The sequence below is a fragment of the Tachypleus tridentatus genome, chromosome 13 (assembly GCF_004210375.1).
Source record: "Tachypleus tridentatus isolate NWPU-2018 chromosome 13, ASM421037v1, whole genome shotgun sequence".
In the NCBI taxonomy this organism is placed as follows: Eukaryota; Metazoa; Arthropoda; class Merostomata; order Xiphosura; family Limulidae; genus Tachypleus; species Tachypleus tridentatus.
The window spans coordinates 224,265,184-224,277,692 of record NC_134837.1 but is presented as its reverse complement, the minus strand read 5'-3'; the positions used below and the strand labels follow the sequence as shown (position 1 = coordinate 224,277,692).

The 12,509-nt window shown below is 31.8% G+C and overlaps 1 protein-coding gene across 5 annotated transcripts in view; it reads right to left on the bottom strand.

Annotated features, from left to right (window-relative positions):
• Nucleotides 1–4,559: 4,559 nt before the first annotated feature.
• The window catches only part of Tango6 (transport and golgi organization 6), a 111,567-nt gene continuing 103,617 nt past the window's right edge, over nucleotides 4,560–12,509 (bottom strand). For 4 of the 5 annotated variants that reach the window (XM_076478809.1, XM_076478811.1, XM_076478812.1 and 1 more), the window contains 3 exons: nucleotides 11,230–11,381; nucleotides 6,324–6,437; nucleotides 4,560–4,890 (listed from right to left, as the gene is read on the bottom strand). In XM_076478809.1, the coding sequence (XP_076334924.1) occupies nucleotides 4,741–4,890; nucleotides 6,324–6,437; nucleotides 11,230–11,381 (416 nt within the window). In that variant the 3' untranslated portion in view covers nucleotides 4,560–4,740. Of the gene's footprint in view, nucleotides 4,891–6,323; nucleotides 6,438–11,229; nucleotides 11,382–12,509 lie in introns of those variants that run through there. The other variant, XR_013020621.1, reaches the window with a different exon arrangement.

Below are 12,509 nucleotides of genomic sequence, written 5' to 3'. Positions count from 1 at the left end.
CGAGATGTAGAAGAACGCTAGACTAAACGAATTAGGATAGTTAACCAGTTTAGTGCCAGTTAGAGAGTTTAGGTGAATTAGACAATGAGAGTTTGTAATACTGATTCTGTGCTTGTCTATTATCCAGTAAGCAATGTGTTTGTTATTGAGAGATCAATGACGAATTTGTGCAGGTACGTAAGTTACGTGAGCTAAATATGCGAGTTGGTCAGACATTAATTTTTGATTTCTTGTTGAAAAGTGTTTGTGAAGTTGGACTTACCAATGAGCTTAGCCCGTATAAAATATTACTGAAAAAGAAACAACAAAAATGACTGAACTTTGTATTAAGTTACCGAATAAACCAAAAGGAATTAGCCAACAATCGAATACGTTACAATAATTATATCGTAAGTGGAATTACTTTCACAGAAATCAAGTCGAACTTTGAATAAACCTTGAGATTACAATACCAATATAAATCAAATTTGATAATTTACTGGAGATAATGAAACAGGGCAAATAAGAACAAATAAAAATGAAATTAAAAGAATATTAAGAAGAAACAAACGTAAAATTAAGTAAGAACAAGAAGAGAGAGAGAAATCTGAGAGGCAAGAAAAAAAAGGAATTTGAGAGAGAAGTTAAAAGATAATACTAGTTAAAAAATAAATTAAGAACAAAAATAAATTTCAAGACAAGGTTAATAAAGCTATTGGATATTTGCAAAGGGATCGAAGACACAATATTAAAGAAGTACAGAAAGACTGATGACAAAACTGAAGCTCAAAAAGAAATCAACGAAGTACAGAAAAATCATATCAAGAACACTGAAGTACAATCGAATGTAAATGGTGAAATAAAACAGTCAGAAAATGATTTAGTGAATTAAAAAAATCAAACCAGCCACACTTCTTTCTATTTTTGCCCTTAAAGTCAAACCTAAAATATCATTTTTTGTAGAATATGAGATTGTAGACACTACTTGGTGTACACCTTTACCACAACTACTGTACCATCTGTGACTAAAGAATCTTCCTAGAGTACTCTAGCTGTACAGCCACCTATTCTATTTTCAAAACTTTAACTGGCCTGTTCAATAACACCACTCAATCAAAAGCTAATGGATTATGGTGAAAAGGTATACTGCAGGCATATCAAGCTCACTTTGAAATGCTTTCTAACGTAAAAAAGATGAAGTAGCAAACAAACTATTAATTAAACTGCCCATTTAAAAGGGCCAGCTTCAATGAAATTTACTAAACAACCACATGGATTACAGCCATAACAACTCCTAAGAATTGGTAGCTGCTTCATCAAACAGATTTGGTAGAAATAAGTTTACAACATATTTTAAGAGCAGAGTACCTCTGTCCAAGCAAAATATTTGGAATTGATTGTCCAATTATCTTATCTAGATGCTCCATGCAAAATGTTAGACTCATTGGCAAATCACTAATTCACAAAAGCCAAAAATGGTGAGGATATGAGATATTACACAGAAACAAAGTAAGCATACATATTTACAGGAAGCTCTGCAGTTGGCAATGTAACTTGAATTAAAGTTTCAGATAAATAACCAAAGACAATATTTAGAAGGTATGGTATCATAAGATTAACTGGTACTGATCACCAATCGCATGGTGGTGATAGTTTAGAATGACTGAAAGGAGTATTGGCAAAACTAGTTATAAATTCACAAACCTGTGTGAACACCCCATAATACCAGCTTGTATCTATCCCACTGAACTGATTTCCACATACTACCTTGACAGTATTTTTCAACCCCTAGTACACATCACCCCAACATTTGTTAAGGATAATACTCATGTCCTTAATCTCTTAAACAAGTTTGTTGTCGTTTGATTGGTTTGGTTTGTTTTGAATTTCGCGCAAAGCTACATGAGAGCTATTTGCACTAGCCGTCCTTAATGTAGTTGTGTAAAACTAGAGGGAAAACAGCTAGTCATCACCACCCACTGCCAACTTTGGGCTACTCTTTTACCAACGAATAGTGGGATTCACCGTTACATTATAATGCTCACACGTCTAAAAGGGAGAGCATATTTGGTGTGACGGAGGTTCGAACCTGCAACCCTCGGATAACCACCTGGCCATACTGGGCCTCATTTGTGTGTATGTATGTGTATATATATTACAAAACTAACATTTTAATTTCAAATCCTTGTTGAAAATAATTTATTTTTTTTTATTTCGCAACTGGATTATTTATTACAAAAACAAAATATATCTTTCGTTAGAACAAAAAGGGTGCGAGTGTGTGTTCTTATAATGGAACTTCATTGGGCTATCTGCTGTGTCCCCTGAAGGGAATCGAACCCCTGATTTTAGCGTTGTAAATCCTTAGACTTACCGCTGTCCTAGCAGGGGACACGATGTGAGTGACGTAGTTCTAGAAATAAATGCATTTTTATAACGGCCCAGAACCCCATAATGATAAAGCTCCTTCAGTTCTTACATACCATCTTTTAACCTGACAGATCAGGAGAATTGTCCAATGCAACTTTACCTTACTAACAAGAGACAACACATCTCATGACATTTTTACCACTTCACCTTTAACTTCTTTCAGACATGAGAAATTTGAAAGGCTGTCTATTATATATCAAATTATAGACTGATTCATCTATCTTTATGTGCACAAATTAAATGAACTCCTCCTTACATATGATTATATCATGAACTTACTGGCTCTGTCAAGTTCTACTTCTACCTATCAGATAAAAGGCCATCTTACCCGTACATCAGAGTGCATTATGTATTGTATTTGCTGGGTTAAATGCAAACAACTCTACACTAGGGAAAATATATCCAGATAAGGTGACAGAGGATATCTGACTTATAAGCAACAGCAGCATCAACCAAACAGTTCGCAAAGACTTCAATTCCCTGGATCATAACGGAATTAATGATGAGTGTTATTATTTTATTACACGCCCCATAACAAGTATGGTCATGAAAGCCTACAACATAGACTTATATTTAAAATCAATTCTCTTTCACCACACAGAGTTAACTTTTTCGGTGCCATAAATTATTATTTTTAACTAATGATGATTGCCACATTCTTTATCCCTGTTAGTACTGAATAGGGGTGCATTACATAAAATTTTTATAACCTCATTGCAAATGAACATATAAAAATGAAGTTTTTAGAGTTTGTTTGCAACATGCATAGTTGGGTAGCCAGTTCTGTCCAAACATCTCCATTTCTTCCAGAGTTTCCCGCTGTCACTGTGTATCCTGTTCTGAACTGGTTGACAGTTTGGGTTCAGGTGGAGATGGGATTTACCAGTGGTGAAGTTTCTGAACTGCTTCCTTGGACCCTTCCTCAAACTGCAGTTGCTCTTCTCCATGATTTCGCTGACCTTCCCCTGGTAGTGGAACTACACCCCCTCGAAGTTTTATATATGCCTATTCCCTTGGTTGCTTCCTATTTGCTTTGTGTGTTTGGTTTACTTTCTTCATCATTGTCTTCCAAGCTTTCACACTCAAAACATTCACTCCCCGAGTTCAATTCTTGCTGTATTATTTCGAAAAATTGAGCTGCAGTGAATGATAAACGTCTGCACAAAGCTATCTTGGAAACTTTGTTAAATTCTTACCTTTTTTCGTGCCCCGGAAATGGTACTAATCACGTGACCAGGTTTATGAATATGTAAATAGTTCAAGATAAACATCTAAGACTTATGAATATTAAGATGGAGCTTTGTATATGCCTGTAAAGTGCTGCTATCTACTGAATAAAGAAGACACTATAAAAATTTGACTACAGTCACAAATGGCATAAAGCCGTAGGATCAACTATAGATGAAGCTCCACAGGTCTGTGGTAAGTGGTTTAAGATTGGAACTGTGTTCTCAACTTTGTACACTGAGTGTTTATTAAGGTGGGTGGGTGTAATGCTTATTTGTTAATGGTAGATGGCTAGAGGTTAAATATGGGTTCACCAATATGCATACTGCTTATTTGAACATGAGCTTGGAACTATGTTGCATTATTTGCACTTTAACTTATTTGTTAAGGTAGATGGGTTGAGGATGAAATTGTATTGTACACTATGTATAATTACTTGCTATGTGAGGTGGCTTAAGACTTAAATTGTGTTCTACAACATACAAAGATTACTCATTATGGCAGAAGGTCTGACATTGGAAATGTTTTATCCACTTTATACATTGCATATTTATTATGGTAGTTGGCTCAATACTGGAATTATATTTTCCACTATGTGTACTGTAACTTGAGGAAGAAACTGTGTTCTTTACTTTGCACTCTTGTTTTTTACTTCAGGTTGGGTATTTATTTTTCAACTGTATGTTACTTTCTTGTTGTGATAAATGGCTTGAGGGAAGAATTGTCTTTTCAACTGTGTGTAATACTTGTTTTTAAAAAGTGTTCCAAGGCTCAATAAATACTTGTTCAGAATAATGCATCTCATATTTATAAATATTCCACATTGTGTGTGCTTTATAGTTTATAAATCTATACCTATTAAGCAGCACCTGCTAATTCAATATGATTTTTGAATTGCTTCAAATATTAAACACATTAAACTATTACTTATAAAATGTACAATTTAATTTCTTGCAATTCTTTACATTTATCAGTATTTTAAACTAACTTCAGAATATCACATTTTTCAGTGTCCTGATTTTATGGTGAATTATAAAAAGTTTAGTTTTATATACAATGACATTAAGACATCTGTAAATTATTGAAGAATTCTTAGTTCTTTTGTTAGAGTTTGTTGTGGAGAAAATATTTGCGAGTAACTTCATCGACTTCTTCTAATGCCAGTTGTGCATGTAACTTTGTAACTTCATCCTGCTCCGTGTGATAGATATGTCTCAAGTGTCTGTAAAGATCTCTCATTTCAGACCCTAATATCTGTAAAAGTAACAGAAATTGATATAGTCATCTATCATTGATTATGCTTTTAAATATAAACATTGTTACTGATTGTAAAAAGAATAATCATATTCCACTGTTTATAAATATATTCTTCATTAAAATAATATAAAAATAATTTTGTACTACAGACGAAGCTTTTATTAACTCTTTCTTTATGGTGGTCAGTCAATGTGACCAACCTTGTAACCTCAAAGTAACCACCAGTTTTCATATTATAAATTTCAATATTTTTTTATTTCATGAATTTTGGTAAACTTTCAGTGAACATTACAAATATTTTTGTACAAGTAAAATGGGGTTTTTAAGCAAGTATTTTTACTAAATTTCTTCTTTCACAGAGTTTATATCCTAAAATTCCAGGTTATTTTAATAATTTCAGTTTCTCTTTAGAATTTTGCATAATGATATTTTGGATCTATTAACTTTTTTTTCCTGTGGGTCACTAGGAGTTTTGGAGCATTGTAAAGGGTGTGTCATGGAGGATAAAGATCATGTTCACATATTATTTTTTAAAAAAACAGACACATTACTGTTTTATTACAGGTAAGTATTGTTTCATTTGAAAATTTCATTAACTTGCATACTTAAAGATAACATTAATATTTTTATACAATGAAAGATCAGCTTTTGCAGATAAATTTATTTAAATCAAAGGGTTTGTACAATTTACTTTGGATTGTGAAACTTCCACACATTGACCTACCAAACATGAGACTGTCTCTGGTTTGTAAAAAGGTCTATTGGAAACACAAGTTAATGTGGACCACATGTAATATTCATAAAACTGTTCATTTCCTTTATTTTCAGTATTTCATGCATCTAGTTCATCAGAATGTTGGTTAATTTTCAAAACTATGCATAAAATCTTTACAAGATATAACAATAATGCAAGGCAGCCACAGTGTAACTTAACTTTGAAAAGTAATCAATCTTTTGTGTTAATGTTAACATAATTTCTTAAGTATGATTTAATAAACGGGATATGATTTCTTGTAGGTTTTCAGTGTTAATATAACATTTTCTAAAGAAATAAATATCAAACTAGAAGCTTTGGAAATATGCATCTTTATCAAGTGGCAAGATATTTTAGTAAAGTGTCCTGAAAGTAAACCTTCTGTGGATTATCATATTAGTTACTGTGGTAATTTTGCTGCTTGTTTATACAGTCTATTTATGATATATAAGCACTTCATTCTTCATAAAATAAACTGTTGTAATAGCAATTACCCTAATCTTTGACAAACCGATGTTCTCTAAGAAGGTCATGCTTGAAACACATAACACAGTAACCAGCAGAATGACTCTTAACTCAGTCTATAGTATATTCAAAATCAGTAAAGAACACAATTATTTCAGATTTCAAAATCTGACTTCTAAGAAAAGGTATCACTAAAATAAAAGTAGCTTACTTCAAATGATTCTTTTCCAAATCCTTGTAAAAGGAGAAATATCACTAGCACAGCTGCTCGTCTAGCTTCCTTTGACTTGTCTGTTTGTATCACACTTCTCAGGCAGAAAAAGACCTACATTTATAACCATATGAGGGAATCAAGCATGCACTTTAAAGACATATAATGACATTTCCTATGTTCAGATCTGTAACATTTCTAACAATACATATAAACAGCCACAAACTGTAAAATGTACTGTGGGCTTTGTTAAACTCCAACCTTTTGGCTATGATTTTACAATTACTTAATTCTCCCTGTATTCTAAACAATAGCAATGTCAATTATTTTATTCTTATCAAATAACAGCTTAAGAAAATAATCAGGTCAGTATTTTATTTTATGACAAAATTCATCTTATCCACCAACAACAGAGAAATGAGGACTAACTAAATATTAAAATTTAGTTGTATCCCTAGTTATCTAAGTGAAGTTGCACACAGAACTGCATCACTGTCAGTCTTGCATATAAGTTGAAGTACAAAGTAACAATAAAAAATGCCAAGTAGTAATTAGCTAGTATTCAATTCATGAACTTTTAACAATAAAATTTCACTTCACAGCACAATGCCTACAGATCTCCTTATTTATTCAAAAATCTAAACAAATAATTATAACTTAATATAGATAATATCTCATGTATACAACTCTTAAGCTCAGGAAACAGTCATTTTAAAGAAAAAAACAGACTAAAGAAATAGGCTATAACATGAAAAATTTAAGTTTTTATAGGTTCAATGGTTAGAAAAGTATGGTTTTCTGCCTAATTTCTTTGGCAAAAACACTTTTCCAGTTGGAACCACTGAAAAATCATAATGTTATTTAGATTAAAACCAGTTTGCTTATATTTTCTCAAATAATACCTACCAAGTTAACAGCCTTTTGTTATAGGTTTTGTTTACTGTTACAGTGAAGAACTTTATCCTTTTTTCCAAAGATATATTTCTAACATGTTGGCTGCTGCAATGTTATAAATTTGTTATTACAGCTGTGCCATCAGCATTATAAAGCAATTAGGCTTACATACTTTAATTTTGTGGTCTTATGTGATACTTTTTGACTACCCTAGACTTTTAGTATATATATATATTTATACTGTGACCTGCCAGCAGGTCATGCTGAAATTCATCATATATTTTCTATAGCAGTTTCATCAACTCACTGTTCGTTTCTTTTTAGATTGCAACATCTAATAGAATATATGAAAACTGAATTCTCAATGAACACATGAAGAACCTCATTTAAATCTAATTCATTTTATGGATTATCTTCTTAACAAGGTTCAGAGTCATTTAGTTCTTTTTCAGATACAGTAAGTTATGCACCATCTAAACCTGACTCTAATAAATTCACTATGTCAAATGATCATAGTCAATTCTCAGTTATGTCAGATGCCTACAGTCAAATGGAATCTCCTAGTCATAGTGACAATACTGACAACAAAAGTGATGATGCCACACTCCCTACCAATGCTTGGCACAAACAGATGGAAAACATCACAAAAGCTTTCCTTTCATGGGCAACCCAAGCATACCAGGAATATTCCATTTAAAAGATATGATGAGAAAATTACAAGTGGTAAAAGATGAGACATTCCTGATGTTCTGTATGACATTGGAAATGATTTCACACTACATGCCAATGAGAAAATTAGAACTGAAATTAGCAGGTGGTGTGGCCTGTGAATGGGTTACATGGCACATCATTGCAAATTTGGTGTGACCCACTGGCAAGTCACACAGCAGCCATGTTAAATTTATGAAAACATAAAAATACATGTATTGTGCAGGTCATTTAAAAGTATAAGTTTATATCATGTTATTTTCACAACAAATAGAACTACTTTTAAAATATGGGTTCTAAGAATTGTTTAGCTAACTGACAGGCCTGAAAAAAATATAAATTTAATATCAACAGAATTTAACTCATGCTTCATACTATTCTTGATAAATAGGAAAACAGTAAATGTTTTTTTTTTTGTTTTGTTTTTACTTTTAATCACAAGTCAGGCTTGTGACTAATCTTCTAAAAAGAAAAGTTTTAAACTAAATCTATGGTGGATAACAAAACATGCACTAGAGCAGTTTTTCTATTTTCTATTTAAAATATCCTATGTCTCTTATTCTGTATGAAATCTTAATGACAGGAACTGCTGTACTTTATCAAGAACTAAGGATCATCAGGGTTGGTGATATCTCAACTGGTACCATGGGAAGAAATTAACAATGCACCTCTATATACACTGGAGATCCCAAAAAGTTGCTACTCTAGGCAGTCACTTATTATGCCCAGTGCTGAGGATAATGGCCATACAGATATTTTCAATAAATACTAATAAAAATGTTCAGAAATAATTACTGAAGTTTATTTCTGTTCTCTACTTTATTTCATTTGAAAATGTAGTAGTAACAAGCACAGGTGTCTTTAAAATAGTCAAGATTGAAAGGGCTTTTCAATTTTAGAAACAAAAAATGTTTACTGAATACTTCACTTCTGATATATAAGAGTTTACATGCTTGAGATTCAACTGGGTATATACAAGATCAACTATTCGAAAGTTCTGCATTCAAATACAGGAAGAGTGTAATACTAAAACCAGCAATACTAGTAGTATTACCAGTTACTGTCTAAAGTAATATGATGCTGTTTTTACTTCCTGTTCTCTACACATCATTCTCCATTCCTAGGAAAAATTCCCTCAAAGAATACTAGAATCTAATCAAAAATACCTTAAAAAAGGATTCAGAATGTTGTTTAAAGGAATGAAACCAAAACTACACTTGTAGCATCAATAAGAATTTTTCAGTAAAATATTCATTCATAAGTTAGCCAGGTCCATTTTTTTTTTTGTTCAATTGTGGTCATGATGGTGTGTAAAACAAAATACATGGCCTGGCTAACTAATGAATGAATATTTGCTGTGGAGCTACCAGTTTCACTGATATTTTTTATTTCATTACATTAAATTTCATGCTGAATCTTTTTAGGCTGCACTTTTTTTTTCATACTCAAGGTGTTTTTGATTAGGTATCATGACTTTCTGACAATATATAATAGTGATACTCGATAGTAACCTCTATTACTTTTAGGACTGCAACCTTATTATTCAGATCAGACTTCTACTTCACAGAATCAACCAGTTTCTTTAAAATATATGGTGGTAGTTTCTTCTTTCTAAAACAGTGTTAGTAGCTTTCTTTATGCTAATGCAATGGAATTTAGATTAACATTAACAGTTTTTTTTTGTTATCACCTCCATTCAATCAGTACAACCATATCAAGCATCATTATATATGCTAATTGCTTAAGCTAGTATCATGTAATGCTAAACTCTTTAATTAAGATAATTTGTTAACATTTTAAAATTGTGCTTAAAAGGTGGCAATGAATAATGAATAATAACCATCTACCTGTATGATTCTTTCAAAAACTTGAGCAATAAACTGCCAGTTTGCTTGGCCTAACCCATACTTACATATTTGCATGTCCTTTCACCTCTTAGTTTTTTGCTCGAAATAATCTGTCTTGAAACCAAAAGACAAAAACTAAAAATTGCCTGCTTTTTCTGTTAGGTAAAACTGTACTAAAAACATTAAACCAATTGCTCATTTGATTTTCTGAATACATGTGTTCAAAAAAATTTCTTTAAGTTTGAGTGGTTTTTGTTGAATAGCTTTGCACACCTGACTTATATTTAAAACAAATGAGATTCCTAACTGTAGGTTGTAAAGATCTATCACTGTCCCATATTTGAAAAAAATCCATAAAAAATAAGTATGTTTTTCTATCAAATATAATTTCCATACTGTTAGTGACAAAAAACAAAACTGAATCAAAATTCAATATGTTATATCTAAGATATTTCTTAATGAATTGCTTTGAAATTTTGTATTTTAAGCAAGAGTCCAGTATAACACATCCACTAAAAATATGTGATAGTTTCACTTACTACAGTCCAAGTTAATAACACACAATTTGTCCTGGTGTTTTTGTCCTTTTTTGCATGTAGGACAAACCTCTTATCTAGAAGACGTGAATACTACAATTACATCTTTAACCGTGAAAATGTAAAGAAAGTAAATAACACAAAATTTAATTTTTGAATGTAAGGTAGACCAACAACTGGTAATCATATGATAATAATCATGTTTATCTAGTAACTGAAGATCAAGTACATTAAATGTTCAATGGCATCAAGTCTGAAATAAAGCATTAACCTAAAAGTCATGGTGCTTTGTAAGTTGTACTAAATAAAAAAGAAAAAGAGGATGTAAGGAATAAAGAAATATATTAACAGTAGGTGGGTTATCACACATTACTGTACAAAATTATAAAAACTTATTTACATTACAATAACGTACCTCCTGTGTATAAGTGGGTTATCACACAGTACTGTACAAAATTATAACTTATTTACATTACAATAACGTACCTCATGTGTATAAGTGGGTTATCACACAGTACTGTACAAAATTATAACTTATTTACATTACAATAACGTACCTCCTGTGTATAAGTGGGTTATCACACAGTACTGTACAAAATTATAACTTATTTATATTACAATAAGGTACCTCCTGTGTATATGTGGGTTATCACACAGTACTGTACAAAATTATAACTTATTTACATTACAATAACGTACCTCCTGTGTATAAGTGGGTTATCACACAGTACTGTACAAAATTATAACAACTTATTTATATTACAATAAGGTACTTCCTGTGTATATGTGGGTTATCACGCAGTACTGTACAAAATTATAACAACTTATTTATATTACAATAACGTACCTCCTGTGTATAAGTGGGTTATCACACAGTATTGTACAAAATTATAACAACTTATTTACATTACAATAACATACCTCCTGTGTATAAGGTCCCAGGGAAAACTTCAGCAACTTACAGATCTCCCCTAGGTTAGATAAACAGGATGTTCTCAACAGATAATCTGGACTGCGAACTCCGATCAGGAACGTGGGGAGAAGGGTATCTCGATATTTGGGAGCAACAGTTCCTGAGAGAAACATACACCATGATTAATGAGTAGTTTCATGATGATGAGAAAAACCCACTTGGAGTTAAAATGTATTCTAAAGACAGCTAGTATGGGTATTAAAACTTTAATTAAAATAAAATATAGAACAATGTTTCAACCTTCTTAGTTCATCTTCAGGTTAATAAAAGTAGTTTTTTGAGGTTAGAGACATAAAGCAACAAGAGTTTGTAAATAAAAGCAATATAAAGAAATAATCATTTGATATTTTTCAAAATGACTTAGTGCTACCTGTATATAGAGAGAATGTGTGTGTGTCTGTCTATATATAAGAGTGAAATTAAATAATTATATCTAAATGAAGTTAAATGAATGAACAAATTCATGAGAAAGGACTGTGTTAAACACAGCAAATCCCAACCTCTGATTAATTATATTATAATCATAAATTTTTAAAGTTATAAACCAAAACACATTAACATGAAATTTTTAAAAATATGCTGCACATTTTTAAAAAAGGGATCCTAGGGTACAAGCTACAATGTGGGATTAAAACACGTATCTTAGGTTTTGGAGGTGACTGTGGAAGTAGGACCCACATTGCAGTGGGGATATACCACCTATCAGTCTTAGCCTCCAATTTTCTAGTCTCATATAAGAAAATTAGAAATTAGGAGAGTGAGATGTGAGTGCTTCAAGCCTACAACATCCTACGTCTATATCACCCTTCACTGTCTACAGACAGTTGTGGGAAAGTGACTGCTCTCCCAAGTTAAAATACGAATAAAAAAAAAGATGAAAAATAATAAATAAAAAATGAAAATAAGGTACTACTATTTGGGAGTAAGTAAGATAAAACTTACCTTTTGAAGTTAGCATTCCTGTCCCCAATATATATACACACAAACAGATATATGTATGTAAATATCAAAATAAGGTAGAGTATAATAATTAGCAAAGTTTTTTTGTTTTTTTTTTCATTTTCTGCTTGAAAGGAGTCTTCCAAACCTCATTAGTGAAAGATTCACAGTGACATCATGTCCAGCAGTGTATTTAGTAAAGAGTGCAGGTCTTGATGTTAGGTGGGTTTATCCTTGTGTACTTTGGTGCTTTGAAGGGATTTTGTATGCTTGCTGCATTTCTTGCAAT